Source organism: Antrostomus carolinensis, unplaced genomic scaffold, assembly GCF_000700745.2.
Source record: "Antrostomus carolinensis isolate BGI_N321 unplaced genomic scaffold, ASM70074v2 scaffold42432, whole genome shotgun sequence".
NCBI classification, from domain to species: domain Eukaryota; kingdom Metazoa; phylum Chordata; class Aves; order Caprimulgiformes; family Caprimulgidae; genus Antrostomus; species Antrostomus carolinensis.
Genome location: NW_010300957.1, coordinates 1,175 through 20,924, shown reverse-complemented (window position 1 = coordinate 20,924; position 19,750 = coordinate 1,175). Strand labels below are relative to the sequence as shown.

Below are 19,750 nucleotides of genomic sequence, written 5' to 3'. Positions count from 1 at the left end.
GGCTCCGCACCCCTCCGAGCAGCTCTGAAACGGGTGACCCGGGCAGTTAGATGGGCTGCCACAAAATGCCTCCTCCCTCTTGTAATTTTTGAGCCTCTTGAACGGTTTACAGAGTATTTTTTTTCACAATGCTGATTATTTAATAAATCCCTTGTTTAATAAAAGGTGTAACAGGCTGAGTATGTTCCAGCAGCAGCTAAAAACCCTGATTGAAAAGGGACCTCGTCACGCTGAGCTCTTCCTAAAAGCCAAAGGAGTCATTGACAGTTTCTTTTGTGATCTGTTGACGTTACGAAGCACGAGCTGAGAGCTGGAATTCAGGACTCCTGAAATATTCATAGTATTACTGTAGCACAAATGGATAAAGTCTAAATGTTCTTTGAGAGTGAAATGTTTTGAAGGCGCTTGTGCTGCAGCTTGTGATGAAATGTGGTGCAGAACTCTTCCAATCTGCACGATAATGTGGTCTGAGTGGTTTTTGTTGAAAGTGGCACCTTTTAGGAAGGGCCTCTTGGGAAAGCAGTTCTGTTATCTCCTAATGCTGGAGTTCAAGTAATGCGACCATTGCTCTTCCAGCAGTGGCTGGTACAACGCTCTCCTAACGCATTTCTCAGTTGCTGAAGCCTAAAATATACATTTTGGGGGGACAAGACTGTAAGTTAAGAGGAAATAAGGTATTATTTGAAACAGTGTTTTTGCTCTTGGCTGGCGTGTCCTGTTGTAAGCTTGCTCAGCCAAAGTAGCAGCCCTGAAAATTGCATCTTTGTGGAGGTCAGTGCAGCAGTCCTGGGAGAAATGAGTTTAAAGAAATGAGTTTAAACTTCTGCTCATATTAAGAGTTGTAAAGATTCTTAAAGTGCACTGAAGGTTTTGTATAGATAATCCTTTTTGAGGTGTTTACATACTAATGTGCTACAGAATAAAACTTGCATACTGCTTATAAACTGCTCAGAAACAGTTTCTGCTGCTTTGTTGATGAAGAGAATTGTGGAGCTGATGTTCCAGCCTGATGTGTGATCACAGGAACAGTGTAAGCTTTGCTGAAAACTTTCTCAGGGAGAAAGTAATGAAATGGCTAATTGAGTATCTGTTTGTGTTACTTTGATTAAAGGATCTCTGGTCAGAGAAGCACAGTCAGAACTAAGTTCCCAAGAGAGGCACTATTAAGGAGAGGAGAGAAGTAAGCTTTCATCTGCATTGTACATAAAATGAAATTGTTCTGTATAATCTCCATTTTAGATACTGGCTTTTAGAGAAGATCTTAAACTCCAGCCAGGAAAGAAGCAACAAATTAGGGCTTATGATAAAATTCTGTAGGTTAGACACACACAATCCAAAACCGTATAAAAGCATCAATGTCTTTGGGTTAAAGTTTTGTTGGGTAAAAATAAAAACAATTTTAAAAAAATTATAGTGAAATAGGGGAGGTTTTTTAGTATGTGCCTTAAAATAAAGGTCTAAAAAGCTGCAGGTGGAGAATAGCTTGAGAAATTGAACTCTCAGAGTTGGACCAGCAGCCGGGGTCTTGAGGGCAGATGACGAGATGGTTGTTGGTGAGAACAGCCAGAGCACGTGCTCGTTCCCTGGGCATACCCTGGCAGTAACGTGCAGGGTTCTACCAGCTGCATGGCCTCTGAGGTTGTAGATTGCTTTTGTGTAGGTACCTGCGTGAGCAGCCTCGGTGTGTTCCTTCTGCTGCATTTCAAGATGTGAATTACAACTTTCCGCTCTCACGTGGGTGGCTTGCCTGGGTCTTTGTGAAGGGGGTTTGTCACTGGGAGTTCTCACTCACTCTCGGTCCCCGGCCGCCGCGTGCCGCAGTTCTCTCTCCGGCTTCACGCAGACACCCAGGGACATCCTTTTTTCGAGGAAAGTGGAAGTAAATTCCTTTACTGAAACTTCACTCTCTAAAATTTGATCTTGTCACGTATAGGAGTTTTCTTTTGTCCTCTGCTGTTAACCGCTTAATTTTGTTCTGCTTGAAGCTGACGGGGACAAAAGAAGCCTGTGTACGAAGAGGTTGGGAACATGAACCGGGAGTTCATATTACAAATGATAAGTAGGTAATTAGACAGAGAGGAACTGAGTAGTTGGTAAGAAGGAGCAGATGTATTTAAACAGAAATAGGCTTATGGAGGACTCTGAAACTTGAGAATCATTGCTGATAGTTAGGAATCAGTTTGATGAATCAACTATTGGAATAATTTTGGAAAGATAAAGGGTTTGTAATACTGTGTAGAGGTTCCTTCATTCCCCTTGCACCTCAGGATTATTTCACACACCCAGATTTTCTTCAGTGATCCTGCAAATCAGCACACCCCCAGTTACGTAAAAGCTGATTATTCTCACTGTTCACAGCTGCATCTGGCTGCAAGAATTCAGTTTTACCAGGTTCCAGCTCTTTTAATGGGGACTTAAACCTCTGTATCAACCAGGGAATGTGCTGGCTGCTGGAGCTCAAATCTGAAATGCTGAGTTGCCAGTTTGCAGAGCTGCACCGTTACTGCTGCTCGCCGCGAAGGCTGACGGCGCTGCAGCCGCCACCGTGCAGGGCAGTTATGTAACCAGGGACTGGAGTTTCCCTTTGAAATATTTAAAATACTCAGGGCAGAATAGGAAGGGGTTTATTTTTTTTTTTTTAAATCTACTCATGTTTTGTGATGTAAATTTTGGTTGTGCTGGGTTATGGTTTGTGGTGAGGTTTGGGAGGGCGGCACGATCGCTGTTCAAAGATGACCTATTTGTAGTAATAATCCCAGCCTGGAGCAGCCAGAGGAGGTTTCACTAGTAGATCGTGTTCTTCGATATCACCACTTCATTTGTTTCTCATGCTATCCTGTTTATCTGCTCCTTCAGTTTCTTTATTTTTGTTTTAAACAGATCTCATTCACTTCCTTTAGGAACTTCCTTTAAAAAATAATTTAAAAAAAAATTGCTTTTCCATCACAACTTTTTAAACTATTATTTTCCCCTCAGTTGTTTGCCACAGGCTGGATGGTGGTAGTTAAACAATATTATTTGTGAGAGAATTAACTGTTTGCAGTGTGTTTCCAGAACATTTCTGTAGTATCTGTCATGACTGAGGAGTTGTGAGCTGGCTCTGGCTTCGTGGAACTGGTTCCACGTGCATCTCTGTTGTGTGTTGTACTGCTCTTCCTGTAATACAAGGGAGGTGTTGGGTTTAGGTGTGTGTGATTTCTAGTTCATAGAGAGCATCTGCCAATACCTGACTCTTAAAACACATCTGTTCTTTCCAGTTAATGCTGTTTATTAAAGTGACCTGGAACGTTGCCTTGCTGTAATCAGAGACAGCAAGTGTCTTTCTCAATGTTCATTTCAACACACTGTATTTCACTAAACTTGTGGATGATAAGGTTTTGCTTTTGAAAATAAACCAGCAATAAAGTTTCAGAAGCTTCTGTCAGTTTCTAGATGTGCAGATTTAAATATGAGAGATGAGTTTTAACAAAATGATAGTTTACATCTGCCTTTAATACTTGCTGAAGTTGGGGATTTTATGTCCATTCTCTGGTAAATGCCATTAGTCACCCAAAACAGCATTAACATTTTCCTTTGTGTTTTACAGTGAAAGGCAAAGAACAAGAAAAGACCACGGATGTGAAAGCAATTAAAAGTAAGATCAGTATTTACTTTGTCTATAAATTCAGATATCTGATATCATCTGCCATTGTTATTTTAACCAGTGGGATAATTTCCTTACAGCTGAGCACTGATGTGACCTCTCCATCAAAACTAAAACCCAAAACTTAATTCTCTTTCTGACTATTTATAGTAACTAATCTTTCCTAGTCATCTTGCTGAATCTGTAAGTACAGAAGGTTATTAAATTATGTCAGACATGAGCTTTAATTCAAAGTGATCATGGGATTCAGTCACCTTGCAAATAGTGGTTATTCTTTATCTGCAACAAATGGCTTCTGAAGTTTCTTGCTTACGTGTAGTGTACTCTGCAGTTCTGAAGATGCAGCTTAACTGTGTCTGATTTGCAAGAGAGGCTGCCAGTGCCTTTGACTGATGTGGCTTGTGAGACTGAAGATCCCAGTCTTGGTCAGAATGAATGGCTGTTCTAATGCTGCTCCATGTGATGCAGAAATCTTGCTGCTAAATCTGTTCAGAGAGGAGAAAAAAAAAATCTTGATGGGAAGGAAGATTATAAACCATGGGAAAACAAGATTATTTATCCTGTCAGGTTTTGTTGCAATATTAAAAGGAGATGAGGTAATTTGTGTCAATCTGATCTGTTACTTTTATTTCCTCAGACAAAATCCTGTTTCTGTACTTGTCAACGTGTTATCTGGTTATCAAGAGAAAATTAAAGGCTTTTTTCACTTTGGTGGTCTGTCTTTCAAATCAAATATGGGAAACAATAAATTGCATCAGTTTAATAGCACACCCTGTGATTTCAGTGCAACTGCAGTCTCTGATGTCTAGCTGAAAGAAGTTACGTTGCTTGTAAATAAAAATAAATCTGAAAATATGTTGGTTTGCACGTTGTGAGCTGCTGCAAACAGAGAGCATCTTTCCAGTTTGGCAAGGAGCTGCTCCATGATCTGTGTGGTGTTGGGTTAGCAGTGTGGGGCTGTCCAGAGGCTTTGGAACAGGTGTTTGATCCTTTGATTGAGTAGAACAATGTTCATAGTATAAAATTAAATTTGAATCTAATTCACAAAAGCCCAAACCGTTCCGAGGAGTGTGGCTCTGTCTCCTCCAGCAGCTCTTCCCCAGTTCATGTCATCAGTTTTTTTTTAGCCATTGGCTTGGGGGGAAAAAATGTGTTTTCTCCATTATTGCTGGTATGAAATGGTTGGACTCGATGATTTCAAAGGTCTTTTCCAGCCACTGTGATTCTAAATACCAAGGACTTTGCAAGAGGTGGCACGTGGTGTCTTGGTACCGAACGCTGCAACTGGAGAAACACTTTGCAATACCTTGACCATTTAACTCCCCTGTGCTGTTCCTCCTGAGGTGTGTGTTGCCATGGCGTGCAGGTGTGAAACTGTCAGCTTCTGTCATTGAGTGTCATGAAATTGTGAACAAAAATAAAGTCACGCAGCATGAAAGTCCTCAAACCAAGTCGCCTGACACCTTGATGAAACAGGTTGTTGGGAAGCAGCGTGTTGAGATGGTGTCATCTGACTCGCTCCAAGTCAGAGGTGTAAGATGTCCTCGCACGACATCCCAATCAAATGCATTTCCTGAGAGCTTTTGAAACCGCTGGGAGCGTGTTTTATCAGCTTTGTCACCAATTAATTTAACAATTAATTGATGCTTTTTCACTGATGGAGTTTTGTGTGAGGAAGTTCTTCTTTGTTCTCTTCAGGCTCAAATTGCCAGCTGTGTTCTGAAACAGCAAGAGGAGGTTGAAGCTTATAACCTGGGTTTTATCAGAGAGGCTTCCTTACTGCATTTTTCTCTTAAAACCAAATAAGAGGCAAAGAAAATATTTTTGAAAGATATTCTTGTTAAAACTCACAAATAGCTTTGTAGTTCATGATTTTGTAACAGGTTTTAGCCTTCAAAAAGGGTGTGGAAATGGATTGGTAAGAACTAAATTAAATCACTGACAAAGCATGAAGCTCTTACAATAGTGGTTATAGAGGAAGCGGGAAGACACAGGAATAGAATTTCACATGTAAACTTAGACTTGGAGTCTTTTAGCTACTGAATAAGGCAGGTGTAGGTGGGTGGATACCACTGATCTATTGGAAATGAGTTTATTCTTGCTGTAATAAAATTCATTTATTTCTGTGGTCTTCACTCTTACCAGCCCCTTGATCAAAGATGACACACAGTGGGACAATGAGGTTTTTAATAAGATTCACTCTTGCAAACTCTCTGGTGTATTTTTGGGGTGACTAGCATTGGGTGCTGCTTAGAAGAGGTCTTGGGATCCTTGTCTTGTAATCATTCCTGTCTTGATTCCAGCTCCAATACCAGTACATTCCCCTCAAAGAAGCACTAGGAATCATGCCTTGCTGGAGGCTGCAGGACCAAGCCATGTGGCGATTAACGCCATCTCTGCCAACATGGACTCTTTCTCTAGCAGTCGGACAGCTGCCCTTAAGAAGCAGCCAAGTCACATGGAAGCTGCTCATTTTGGAGACTTAGGTAAGGCTTCATCAGCTCTGTGATAACATCAACATTTCTTTTTCTTCTGTGAATGTGACTGGTGTGCTCACCGTCCTTTGGTTTGCACCAAGTAGATTAGGGAATTAAAAAATCTGACTGCTGTTACAATAGCATCTGTGTTACCCTAGAAGGGTTTTGAAGGGGCACGGTCCATATGCTTGTTAAAAAAGGTTCCTTTACTTTGTGTACCCCCATCACATTGGAATTGTCTTTTCACCACTTGCATTGCAGGACATTTTTGTATTGAACACCCATGTCTGCAGTAAAATATGAAGTCATTCCCTATTTTTTTTATTATTTTATTTTTAGGCAGATCGTGTCTGAATTATCAGGCTCAAGAGACCAAATCAAGCCTTTCAAAGACCCTTGAACAAGTTTTGCAGGACAATGTAGCCCTCCCTTATTTTATCCAGTTTATGGAACTACGTAGAATGGAACACTTAGTTAAGTTTTGGTTAGAGGCTGAAAGCTTCCACTCCACGACGTGGTCCCGTATAAGAGCACACAGCCTGAACACAGTCAAGCAGAGTTCCTTGGCAGAGCCAGTGTCACCCTCGAAACAGCAGGAAATTGCATCATCTTCTCCAACTGGATTGCTTGAGGAGAGACTGGAGGATTCTAGCACAGTCCATCTGCTCAGGACCAAGCCAGTGGCTTCGGACAAGAACGACAGAACTATCAACAGCCCGAAACACGCACTCTCGGCTCAGGAGAGCGACAATGCGAGTGTTCTTTGTCTAAGCAAATCTGAGACAGGGACCCATTCTGTTCCAGCTGATCAGCAAGAATCTTCCAAGCTGACCGTCTCAAATAGAAACAGCCCTTCCTCTGCACTGAGAGACTTGTCAGGAAAACTCATGAAAAGTAAGTGCCATGTGTTCCCCTTCTTTAAAAAGGTGGGGAGATGGGGCGGGAGCTGCTGGCTTTGTTCAGTGAGCTGCCTCAGTTTCACATGTTCTTAGTAAGCATGATGTGATGTTGTGAGGAACAAACTAATTTTGTATGTCAGTAATCTTCACTTGCTGTGTGAGCTGACGGTCAGTTTGAGCTCTGTATTGTCTGACTGGTTGTTCAAAAATAAATACGCTGCTGGAGAGACTGCAGAATTGTTATGTACTCTGATCAGCTCAGGTTGCTTCTGATCCTACATGTGTAATCTTAAGAAATGAAGATGAACATTGCAACATCCTGTTTTTCCCTCACCCATCTCATCCCAACTTAAAAGAATTGCAGGAAATTTGGATGATGGGGCTGAGAATTGATAATTAACTTTCCACAGAGGGTAAATATCCTGTATGACGTGAAATGACATCAGTAATGGTTACAAGAGACTTGGAGAGATTTTTGTGTGGAATATGCTGGTTTTGTTCTTGGATTTATTTGATAGAGCTCCTCCTCTTGTAACTGATCTGTTCTCATTTGGATTCCACCTCTTCAGAGGCTACTGGAAGTAAGGATGAAATTAAAATATTTACTTTTGGTAGTAAGCTACATGCACAGTAACCTGTTTCTCTACTTTGCATCTACTCCATCCTCTCTCATTTGTGCAAGTCTACAGACAAAAAGGAAACACTCCTTTCTTCATACTGGTTCCTTTTGTTTGCCCAACTGTTTCCTTGTGTTGCATCCCTTTCTCTTGATGTTTTTCTCATGTATTTATTTATCATGTACCTCCACAATCCATAACCTCAGCCCCAAAGCAGCTTAAACAAATGCAATGATACTTTAGTCATGAAAAACATCTCTGCTTTCTGGCATCTAAAAAGAAGTTGAAAGTACTGGGTCCTTTTTGAGACATCTGGAAAGTCAGGAGTATAATTTTTCTCTCTTCCAGAGCAGTGTCCCAACTCTCAAAAGATGACATGTCAAACATACATCTTGTTCTGAGGCATCCTGCTTTAAGATTGTTTTTTTTTCTTTTAATTCCTTTATCATGCAAGTGTTTCAAAGTCTCTATGATGAGAGCTAGAAATTGGGAGCTTCACTGCAGATCTTGCCAGAAGGACATTATTTCTGGGACTGAGGTGTGCAGCTGAGGAAGAGGGTGCTGTCCTGTCGAGGGGCAGGGAATTCAGAGCTCCATTGCTTCATTCCCTCTCACTAGTCAGTCTGTGCTGCACTTATGGGACCTGGCTGGAGATAACACAGTCACTGTAGCTTCTCAGTAGCAAACTATTGAGTAGTGGGCTGAAAGCTTCATGGGAAGAGAACTTGTCACTGGCAATTAGGCACTTCCTTTTCTAAAGAGCAGACGTTGTTATTCACTCCTTGTTTTACACCTGTGCCCAGGAATTCAAAGCTTGACTCTGTTTTTCTTCCTTGTAGGTATAGAACGGGATGCAGTTAGTACTTTTACCAAATATATCTCTCCAGATGCTGCTAAACCAATACCTATTACAGAAGCAATGAGAAATGACATAGTTGGTAAGAACGTGTGCTCCCTCCTCATTTCAGAGCTTCCTCCTTCCCCATAGAAATACATCTTTAATACCACACACACTGATTTCTTTTTATTTTTGAGTTTTAAATTCAGTTGTAAGAAGATAGTAGATCACATTACAAGTGTCAGTGGATCTGACCTTTCAGTAGTGCTGTGCAATATCCCCAGAAGAACTTTTAGAGACTTTGCCTAAATTAGTGAAAGAATTCCTGGTGGTTATGGGGGGAATCCGGATTCGAGTCTCAGTCAAACATTTAGCAGCAATATTGTCATTCAGCTGCCTGCAGGACTTTAAAAGCTCTTTTTGCACAGTCAGAACCAGCTGATTCTAGTGGATTTGAAGTGCAATTTTCCATTAACTAGTCACCACTCATGTCTTTCAGCTCAGTCAGCCAAATGCATGTTAAAATTAACCTGGTCTTTCTCTGCAGCAAAGATTTGTGGGGAAGATGGACAAGTGGATCCGAATTGTTTTGTTACAGCACAGTCAATAGTGTTTCATGCAATGGAACAAGAGTAAGTTGCTTGAACAGTTTGTCTTGTGTCTGTTGTCCCTTTGCAAAAGGGGGTTCTGTTAAATACATTTATGGAGGTTTAACCATATAGTCACTTTCTTGTGCAGTCTTCTGTGGGAAACTGCTCAGATCTCTCCCTCCACATCCATTCTTGTGCTGACTGGCTGAAGTTGTATGTCCACGCTGTTATTACATTCTTCATCTCTCTTGTATCATTTGTAAACCTGCACTGTGTCTTGTTTGTTTTGCCTTTAGCCAACTAAAAGCATTAAGAATTCTGGGGCAAGAACAAATTGATAAGGTGCCTTGAATGCTTTTGACTCTTAATAACTAATTGTTATTCTACCTGTGTGCAGGCACTTTAGTGAATTTTTGCGAAGTCATCATTTCTGTAAATATCAGATTGAGGTGCTGACTAGTGGGACTGTTTATCTGGCTGACATACTTTTCTGTGAATCAGCCCTGTTCTATTTCTCTGAGGTGAGTGTTAGGTTTTGGGTTTATTTTTTTTTCTTTCTATTCCTTTCTATCAAATGGAAAAAAAACTATCCATCCCCTGCTGGCTCTAATAAAGACACCTCAAATATAACTAAAAAGATGAAGTGTATCTTTTTTCTGGGAGAAAATGCATTAAACTGTTTCCTGCCCATGTGTAAAACTACTTCAGATGTTCAGACCTGTACACTGTACTGTAGAGTGAGTATTTGTACGTATCTTCTCAAGTTCAGTGAGTGTTTTTAAGTGTCTCTCTGCTTTGTAGAAGCTTTGACATAGTCACCTGAATCTTGCTGAATGAAGTAGTGACTTTGAAAGCCTTAAGCTTTCTTACAGATGACAAATAATTCACTAGCTTTACATGGAGAGGATGCCAGGTTGGAATGTGGTAGGTTAAATGTGTGATTTTACAGTTGTGGGGTCGTGTACCTGTAGGGAATCATCTGTTAGTAGTAAAATACTTGTCCTGATAGTCTGACAGGCCAGTGGAGTTTGAAACAACAAGCTGGGAGGCTGAGACAATGTGCTGAGTTCAGTGTAAACTAAGCACAGAGTGAAAATAGCATTTCCTCTCTTTAGTATGATAGAAATAAATTGTTATTTAGAAACTAAATGTGAAAATCAGTATAGAAAAGAAATGTCACAAGTTCCTTTTTTTTTTTTAACAAGCTAAATCTATCTGCAACACTGTATCTGAAAATTCAGAATATTTATAAGCCCTGGTGACAATTTTACATCATTAATATATGAACTATGTTTCTTGTTTTAAATGGGAAGGAGCAGGTTTGTCTGTACTTATTAAAAGTTTCTTGCTAAAACTTCTTTAATTTCTCCTCTTTTTTTAATTTCCCTTCCAGTACATGGAGAAAGAAGATGCCGTTAACGTATTGCAGTTCTGGCTGGCAGCAGATAACTTCCAGTCTCAACTTGCTGCCAAAAAAGGCCAGTATGATGGGCAAGAAGCACAGAACGATGCCATGATTTTATATGACAAGTGAGGGAGTTCAACAATTACTTCTTTCTGAAGCTCTGATTTTGTGCTCGTACTTCTGTGTCGCACGGTGTGAAAGGAACTTCTCATTCCCACACCATAACTCTGCAGCCTTGCACCGTTGTGCTGAAATGCATTTTATTAAGACAACCTTCGATGTGTAGGCACATAAGAACTTCTAAAATTGTTCTTTATACATGAGAAAATACTCATAAGGACTCCATTCTTAAAAAAAATTCACAAGTTTCAGGACTTGATTGCTTGAGTTAATGTTTGGTTGTGAAATATCAAAGCCAGTTGGTTGCTATTTGAAAATAAAGGATTTAAACCTGATAGCAGATGCATCACTGCAGAAAAACCTTAAGGTTCAGATCCTGTTCTCCATTTAAAGCAGGCTCTAGGAGCTGTTATCACACATTGTAAAAACCAAACAGTGCTTGTTCTTAGTATTTCAAAATCTTTCCCCTTTTTTTTAAGGAGGCAACCAGATCCCTCTTAATATCAGACTTTCCTGTCATTCTCAAGAGTGGAAGTTTTTTCCTTTATTTTATGCTTCACCTTTGCAGTAATGCAACTGCAAGACAGACATCAAAACAGCCTCCAGAAAAAGCTTGTTTTGAAGATTAAGTGTGAGACTCGTTGCCACAAGCTTGTTGAGTTATTACCCAAGTAGGAAATAATAACTGGAGAGGAAGCAAAACAATTCACGGTGACTTCCATAGAATCATAGAATAGTTTGATTGGAGAAGACCATTAAGATCATCTAGTTCAACCCTAAATCTAGCAGTGGTTTTGTCAGAAATCCCTCTGCTCCATCCATAAACTGTTTTCAGTGGTGTGATGAGCAGAGCAAGTGCTGCTCCCGAGTTCTGGGTGTTTCCTGTTTCCCTGCTACAAGGCTGTGTGTGTGAGATTCTCCCCATCACTGGTCACACGATGCTCTGGTTTTTATCTGTATTTCCAGGGCAAGGCTTTATCCAAAAATGTTTCTCTGAACTGGGGACTTTCTTCCCTGTGCTTAGTGAGGCTCAGTTGTACAAATGTTTTTGAAGCCAGCACCATCTAGTGACTGCAGCATGATTCGTGGTCTTTGGAAAGGGTGGGATCTCACCACCTGCGGAGTTTTGCAAATCCCTTTGTGTTGTCTTCTTCCCCTGTCCGCTGCTGCAGGTACTTCTCCCTTCAAGCCACGCATCCTCTTGGGTTCGATGACTCGGTGAGGTTAGAGATTGAATCCAACATCTGCAGGGAAGGTGGTCCTCTCCCAAACTGTTTCACTACTCCCTTACGCCAGGCGTGGACTACCATGGAGACGGTGAGATGCCTTCTTCAGGACTGTTTGACAGTTAGTAAAGATGATGTGGAGATTCTGCAGCGTGGCAGGTGTCCTCTTCAGCATCTCTGATTTGTCCTGTTCTTTTACTGACTTTGTGTTTACCTGGATAATAGAACAGCTTGAGTAAAATTCGCTAGACTCTTTTCTCAGTCTAATTTGAGAAGATACCACCCACTGGCTTCTGTTAATTCTCTGTGACATGTTTGTCTTGGTTATTACTGCATTTTAATGGCAGTTACAGAATTTCCTCCCATGTGAATTGCTATCAACAGCTTATTAGATATCTTCAGGAAATTTTCCTTCCTCCTAGTAGCAGTTGTTTGCAAGTCTAATACCAGTGGTGTAGCTAATGGTGTAACTCTGGGATACCTGGTTACTAGAGATTAATGATTTGATTCAGGAGCTGCTGGTGATTTTTGAACAGTGCAGCAAAATAGCTGTAAGCCTGTTGGGTTGCCAGGCCTTTCTAGAGGGGGGAAGAAAAAAATCTCAACTTCAGTTCCAGTTATGGAAGGATTTGGTTAATACATAGTTATTTTTGGTCATTTTGCAGCAGGATTCAAATTTAAAGCAATACAGTCACTGATCCAGAATAATTCCACGTGTGGACACTTGTACTTGTGTATCACCTACACAAGGACTGAGATGTTTGTGTGTCCCTCCTGTTCTGCACACGATCTACAGGCATTGTGCAGACCAGCTTTGATTAAAGAGGACTCTTTCTTCTGTCTCTCAGGTTTTTTTACCTGGTTTCTTGTCCAGCAACCTTTACTACAAATACTTGAATGATCTCATCCATTCAGTACGAGGAGATGAATTTCCAGGAGGGAATATTGCACTGAGTATTCATGGCCCCAGTAACTCTCCTGATAACGATTCCATAGGGGGCCCGGATGGCTCTGCCTCCCAGGTATGAGTTTGATGGTTTGATTCTGTTCTGGGAAATGCTGCAGTCACTTTTCTGTATCAATATCAGAGATCCTGCACTGTAAGGAAACATTCTTTGATTTGAAGTTTCCCATTCCACTTTAACATTAAAGCCTGTGTTGTATTAGGACGTGTTTCGTTTACCTGCTGCTAAGTTCAAAGGAACAGTGTGGACATGGAAGAGTAGCCATCACATTTGTTGTACCTGAAGTCTTGTACTGCTTGTAGTTCTTTGCTTCAAAGTTAAGTTTTTATGAAGCTGTTAATATTCACTAAAGACTATTTCATAGTGCACTAACATTTAATTAAACTTTTTATTAGAAATAATATTTTTTTATCAATGCCATAGTTATAATTTTTAGGCAAGAACTGACACTTGTGAAAACATTAGCTAGTGTTAGCTAGTTTCTCAGCAGACTTTTCCCTCCTACCATCCTCAAGCTGGTTAATGGTGCTGGTCTGACCCCTGACCTTTCCAAAGAGAGCTCTGACACTTATTACCACTGAGATGCTCTGAGCTGGGGAGTGATACCTGCATTTTGTTTGCACGAATGTAGTTTGATGTAAAGCTGGGCATTAAAAAAGTCTATTGCTGGGTAAGGTGTTCTAATTAATCATTGAGCATGATTAGAGCTAGAGAAGTGTGGAAAGTGGCTGCTTCTTTGCTGTACTGCCTAGAAACAAGGACTGACCTCCTTTAGCTCTGCTCCCCTTCCAAAGTCATTGAGAAGTGTCCACTGTGTGTTTGCTTTGCACGGTGCCCTGGTTGTGGGCCAGCATCTCTCTCTTTTTTTTCTTTTTAATTGCTTTTTGTGATGCTGCTTTCCCAGAGCTGTGTTCCTGTGCAGGCCCAGCTCAGAGACCGGCAGTGGAGCTCGCTCAGCTACACTCTGAAACCATCCCAGTAGTGTCAGAGATTTGTTTTTAACCAAGAGTTATGTGTTCCAAAAATTCTAGCTTTGCTTAATTCAGATGTGAAAGAGAGGATAAGCAGATCCTGCCTTGTCTGTAACCAGGTCAGCTTGCAAACTGCAAGCCCAGCTGGGAGCAGAGGAGCTGAGCTAGAGCTGCTGTTGCTGAATTGCTTTTATTGAACGCTGCAGTGCTACCGTGGGTTTTACATCCAGTATTAGACCAACAGTATTGACACATACTGTGCTTCAAGCAACTTGGAAGCCAAACTACCTGCTCATAACATTTTTTAAACCTTGTAATTTGCAAGGAAGGAATATTCCCACTTATTTACAAAGTGGGGAATAAAATCCTGTGTTCTGACTATCTTGAAATATCCTATTGCCTGATAGCCTGAGCAGGAGGAACTACTGGTAACTGGCTTGCTTGGATGATGTAGGAATGCAGTGCTGTGTTTTGTGGTGTGCATTCCTTTTTCCTGCTTCTCTGAATAGCAGAGTCTCTGGGTCTCTGCATAATGTTGCATAAAGAACAGTGCTTACGCAGAGCAGCGGGGAAGGAGCTCGCAAGGCAGCGCCCATGAAAGTTTCTGTTCTGTGTTAAGGTGCTAATAGATTGCTGTGCATTTGTGCTCTCCCTGCTGTTGGCTCTCATGTTTCCTTGGATTTTTCATAATCTTATCTAAATACTCCAAGCCAAAAAGATAAATGTTTGTTCTCTGTGTATGGGGGAAGCGCAGTGTGTTTGGGAATCGCTTACCAGGCGCAGGAGAGGGACTAGTGAAGCTGCTGCAGCTTTTGAGGGAGTTCAGTGTTAGGTCCTCACAGACAAATAATTTGCACACACACACAGATCTGTTCAGCTGATAACGCTCAGACAGCAGCACTTACACACGTGTGCTGACCTGTACATTGTGGCTTTGGCTCTGTTCATGTAACTTTATCATCCTCTGTTTAAAAACAATGTCATACTGGGTGAGGAATTTGTCGCTGTGTAGATGCTCTCTAATTCCTTTATGCTTGCTTAGAGGCTGTGTGGAGGTTTATCTACGTGTAAAAGCACTGAAATAGCAGTTTTTTTAAGAAGCTCTTAGTTGTCTGCATTGGGCACTAATACTTAGAATTTTTATTTGTAGTCCAATGTCAAAAAGGCTAATGTTAAAATCCTGAAAAATTTTGATGAAGCAATAATTGTAGATGCTGCAAGTCTGGATCCAGAATCTTTATATCAACGAACATATGCAGGGTAAGGCTCATTCAGTGTATCTCATTCTTTCTAGTTGTCTGTTTCACCTCTGTTTCATTTTTGCTGTGTCCTTCTGCATTCAGAGTTCACATAAATGCAAGATGTTGCAATCTTAGTATGTGTCTTAATATTTGGAAGTAAATTAATTTCAATAGTGTGATTTAACACCAGTGTCATAGTGAATGTTTCTCTGACCAGAGTGGCAGCCCTAAAAATATTTTCAATTGGTTATTTTCTTTCTCCTAGTTATTATTCCTCTGACTCCAAAATACAGCATAGTTGTTCCTGTTTGAGGTTGGAGCAGAAAAGAAAAAGCTTAAGAGCCTTTGATATTGTAACGTGCAACTTTGATTTCTCCCTACCCCCGTGGTGGAGAAGGGCTTACACTTCATTTCTGGAGCAGATTGCACAGCTATTCTTCTGTTTCTTAAGTTGCTCTTTGTGATAAAGCTCTTCTGTTCTGTGGATCTCAGACAGAAATTCTTTGTTTCTATAGCTACCTTGCTTTTCTGTTGCATACCAGGCTTCTGTCCTTTTAGGCCCTGTTAACTCTGTTCTCCCGAGTGACGTGGTTTTGTGATAGCGTAGAGCACTTGCTAGCACAGCCTGTTGATTTTACACGATTGAGTCATTCAAGCATTTGCCTACTTCTAGTTTCTAGAAGAATTTTTAGGATACACTTCAAATTCAGGTACATGAGAAGAGGGGGGGATTTGTATCAGTTTTAGGTGGAAAAGGTGGTCATTGGTAAAAGGCCAGTGTTCTAACACTAGAGTCTTTATTGTGGTGGCTTTTTTGTTTTCCTGATTGGTGACTTTCCATAGTGCTCAAGTCCTTAGTAACCTTGTGGTTCTTTTACTCCTTCTCTCCTCAGGAGGATGACGTTTGGACGAGTCAGTGACCTGGGACAGTTTATCAGAGAATCTGAACCAGAGCCTGATGTCAAAAAATCAAAAGGTTTGTTTTCCTCTTTCTCTCCATTTTGTAAACATCTGCAGAACTGCTCCCTCCTTACTGCAGTCAAGATAAGCACGATTCTTGACTCTTTCCAAATCTGTTTTAAGCCAAATAGAGATGCTTAGGGGATCGTCCTGTGCTGAGGCAAACCCCATCTCTGGCCCAATTTCCAAGCCAAATTCTGCTTTTCTGGTCCAGCTGGACCCCTGGGAGGATGAGCAGCCTGTGGGAGTTGGAGCTGTCGATGGAACCTGGCAGCAATGAAAGCTGCTGGCAGCTGAGCTGATGATCAAACCTTCAAAGATTTGGTCTCAACATGAAAAAGAACTTCAGCTCTCCACATGCTTCCCACCCAGTTTGGGATCTGCTGTTACTGCTGCTTTTCAGCTCTGGTGAAGAGGAATGATTCGGGCTCAGTGTCTAATGAACCACAGCTCCACGTAATCCCTTGTCTTTGGTGCCACTCTCCTGTGTTCTCCAACGCCAGCAGTGAAACCCTTCAGGAGGGTGGAAGGAATGAGCTTTTGGAGAGGTGTTCCACAGAGTTTCTAACATACCTCACTTGCTGTTTTTTATCTCAACTAGGGTCCATGTTTTCACAAGCAATGAAGAAATGGGTTCAAGGAAACACAGATGAGGTGTGTCCTCTTTTCTGCTGTCCTTGTGACTAATTTTACAGTGTAGATTAGGGAAATATTGAAGTTCTTAGTACTGGCTGTTTCTCTGAGGGTCTTTCTGATGCACCAGCAAGAACTGTCAGACTCTGTGTGTGAAATGTAATTTGATTGCCTGCTTGTGTGAAACGAGCTTGATTTTTGCCAGTGCTTGCTGGTTTAACTAATACAGTGGTTAACTGTGTGCTTGCAGTCAAGGTTTTTATTATGGTGTTGTAAGATAAATCCACAATTAGGAGTGGAGATGCTGTTGTTCTTTGGTTTTTACTGTGAAATGACCCCTGTACATGGACTACAGGCTGCACTTTTTCCCCTCAGAGAGGCTTGGCCAGGTCCCCAACAGATAAGTCTAAAAACTTCAGTAATGGTCTTGGGAATTGCATCAAACCATAAATATTCACGATAATTGAAGGTGACACTGTACTTGGAAACCAGGTGCATTTCCATCAAGGGAGGGTAGGTTTACTACAAGTCACTGAGTTGTGAAGGTTAACCACATCTCCAAGGTTCAGCTTGTGAATTATGCTGAGGGGACTGTATTTCTATTTTAAGAACTTGAAGCTATATCTGTATTTTGGGATGTTTTTTTCTATGGCAGGCTCAAGAAGAGATGGCTTGGAGGATAGCAAAGATGATAGTCAATGACGTGATGCAGCAGGCGCAATGTGACCAGCCGTCGGAGAAGGTTACCAAGGTGAGGGGGCGGAAAGGCTGCCGGTCTTTATCTGAGTTAAGGCAGCCTGTGGGAGGAGCAGAGTTCTTGCTGCCTTCCTAGTGCATCTGAAACCCACGCTGGTAAATGTTCAAGCTAGCATAGCGTGATAGGAAGAAGCAAAGGTTGGAAGTGTTGCAGCCTACGTGTGGTGGAGGAATTTCTTGACAAGCGTCTGTAGCGGTTCTCCTGCGCGAGCGTGGAAATGGTCTTTGTTCATTTTGAGTCTTTACCCTTAAAAGGGTGATTTGTGTTGCAGGATCAATGCTGTAATTCCTTGTTTGAGTTCCCACGTGCTGTTTCACGTTAATGAACGCTGGTGTATTTGCCTAAAAGTGTCAATAAGACTCAAGAGCTGGGAAGTTGCCTTGTTGGCCGCGCTGATTGACACAGTGCGGTGTCTGCAGCCTCTAGAAGAAGGCACAGGAGCCCTGTCCGTAGGCGAGTGCTTTAGTGCTGTATGTTGTTGGTCAGTGACTTTGTTGTTGTACAAATCCACATGTTCTCTGTTTAAAAAAAAACAAACAAAAAAAAACCCCAAAACCAACCAAACAAACCAAAAAACCCACAAAACCCCAACCAGTTCTGACGCAACAGTTGGATTTTGTGAAATAACGACGACAGCAGTTTATCAAGTTAATATCTGGTCCTTCTGGCTTTGAGAGGTCTGAGTTTTTAAAGATTAACTTGCACTGTTTTTAATTATTGAAGGTAAACATGTGCCAAAGCCCAGTTCTTAGACCCAAACGGATGGATCCATAGTTTGACTCCGTGACTTCTCTTTTTCATAGAGCAGTTATATTTAAATGACTTGTATAATGATTTCACTGAAGAGCTTGGCTGCAAATGCTATAATTCCAGTCTGGCTAGATGAAAAGGTCACTCAGCACAGTATTTAGAAATATCAAGTGGGTGCAGATGCTCTGGATTCAATTAAGCAAGTATGGTTACAGTCATCAGAAGGTTGAGCGTGTTCTGGGACTAGTGTTTGTTTTTCTCTCTCCCAAACTCAGGAGAATACCTGACTTCAACATTTTTAACACAAAATGTCTTTCTCTTGAGCGATTGCCTTGTATGTTTTAGGGTAAAATGAACTCTAACCCTGTTCTTCCTTTTCCAGCTATGATTTTAGAAACACCAGAACAGGAAATCTGGTTTTCCGCTTCGAGAATGAGCGAACTGTCCCTTCTGGTGGGTTCTTTAACACAGCCAATAAAAACAAAGCACTGTTAACTCCAACCACCAACATCTCCCTCGTTTGTAAGGAAGAATTAAAAAGAAGAAGCAATTCTGTACCTCCACTGTAGAGCCTGAAGGGACACTTTTTCCTGTTGTATGTGGCATTCACAATAATGATGGTTTTTAAAGAGATGAAGACACAGTTGACGAATGTGTCACTGAGAAACTGTGATCAGCTTCACAAATACTTGACCCTGTCTCAAAAAGACTTTTTAGCAAAATATCTGGAATGGGACACAAGCCACAACAAAGAGAAAGAGAGGAAGGTTTTGCTGTAGTTTCTAGTTCTACTACTTGTAATTTTTAAACACATAATTGGGAAGGCTGCGGGGCGCGTCGCCGCCGTGGCCACTGGGGAGGTGACCCTGAAACGGTGAATTCATTGGCAGTGAAATGACCTGAACAAGTTCTAAGTTTTCCTTTTCCTTAATTGAAATAGATGAGTATTCAACTGTAAGATAAACTGTATTTTCCTTCATAACTACATTAACTTCCAAGGCAGCGTAGAGTGAGCAGGAGCGAAGCCTGGACAGTGGAACTCTTCCACCTGCACACACGATCCTCTGCTTCCACCACAGAGCAGACTCGAAAGCCCATCTGGCACTTGTGCTCCTGAGCCCCAGCTCTGAATGCAGCCCACCTTCTGGGGAGATCCTACCCTCTAGACCACTCCATTTTCTTTCCCCTCCATCCCACAAGCAAGGAAAAAAGTAATTGCTGCCATTCTCCATAGCTTGTTGTCCTCCAGCCAACCTCCTACCTAATTCCAGATGTTTGGTTTACAAAGAAAAATAATTTTTAACGACCTCTGGCCTTCTCCCTGACATTGTCACCACTTGCAGAACCTTAGTTTAAGTAAAAAAGCCACCGTGTTGCACAGCACCTCTGGGTTGGGTTTGGTTTGGTTTTTTTCATTCCAGTGAGTTGATTTTGCAGAGGATCAGAAGTTCTCAGCGCGTCACCGTTACGTTATCGCTGCATTTTTAGGATGCAACCCTTCTGGTTTGGGATTTTTATTTTACTCTTATGAATGCTTTTTTGTTTTTTTTCCCCTCAAACTTGTGCAAAAAAAATCATCACTTTGCAAAGAACTCGAATCATCTCCAATGTTCAGAATCTCTTGATTGACTAGCAAGTGTTATTCTGTTGCAATATTT

At 41.3% G+C, this 19,750-nt stretch overlaps 1 protein-coding gene across 2 annotated transcripts; it reads left to right on the top strand.

The window, feature by feature from the left end:
• Nucleotides 1-3,591: 3,591 nt before the first annotated feature.
• On the top strand, nucleotides 3,592-18,923 carry AKAP10 (A-kinase anchoring protein 10). Of its 2 annotated transcripts, none has more exons than XM_029083835.1 (13): nucleotides 3,592-3,634; nucleotides 5,947-6,129; nucleotides 6,460-7,014; nucleotides 8,476-8,574; nucleotides 9,022-9,106; nucleotides 9,462-9,585; nucleotides 10,458-10,594; nucleotides 11,762-11,906; nucleotides 12,664-12,837; nucleotides 14,902-15,011; nucleotides 15,886-15,968; nucleotides 16,554-16,606; nucleotides 17,241-17,583. In XM_029083835.1, the coding sequence occupies exons 2-13, from the start codon at nucleotides 6,048-6,050 to the stop codon at nucleotides 17,415-17,417; spliced, it is 1,824 nt and encodes a 607-aa protein (XP_028939668.1). In that variant the 5' UTR covers nucleotides 3,592-3,634; nucleotides 5,947-6,047; the 3' UTR covers nucleotides 17,418-17,583. The 2 variants fall into 2 exon arrangements, with proteins under 2 accessions (XP_028939668.1, XP_028939667.1); XM_029083834.1 differs by lacking the exon at nucleotides 3,592-3,634 and adding an exon at nucleotides 18,475-18,923 and having other exon boundaries at nucleotides 6,048-6,129; nucleotides 17,241-17,336.
• Nucleotides 18,924-19,750: the final 827 nt, after the last annotated feature.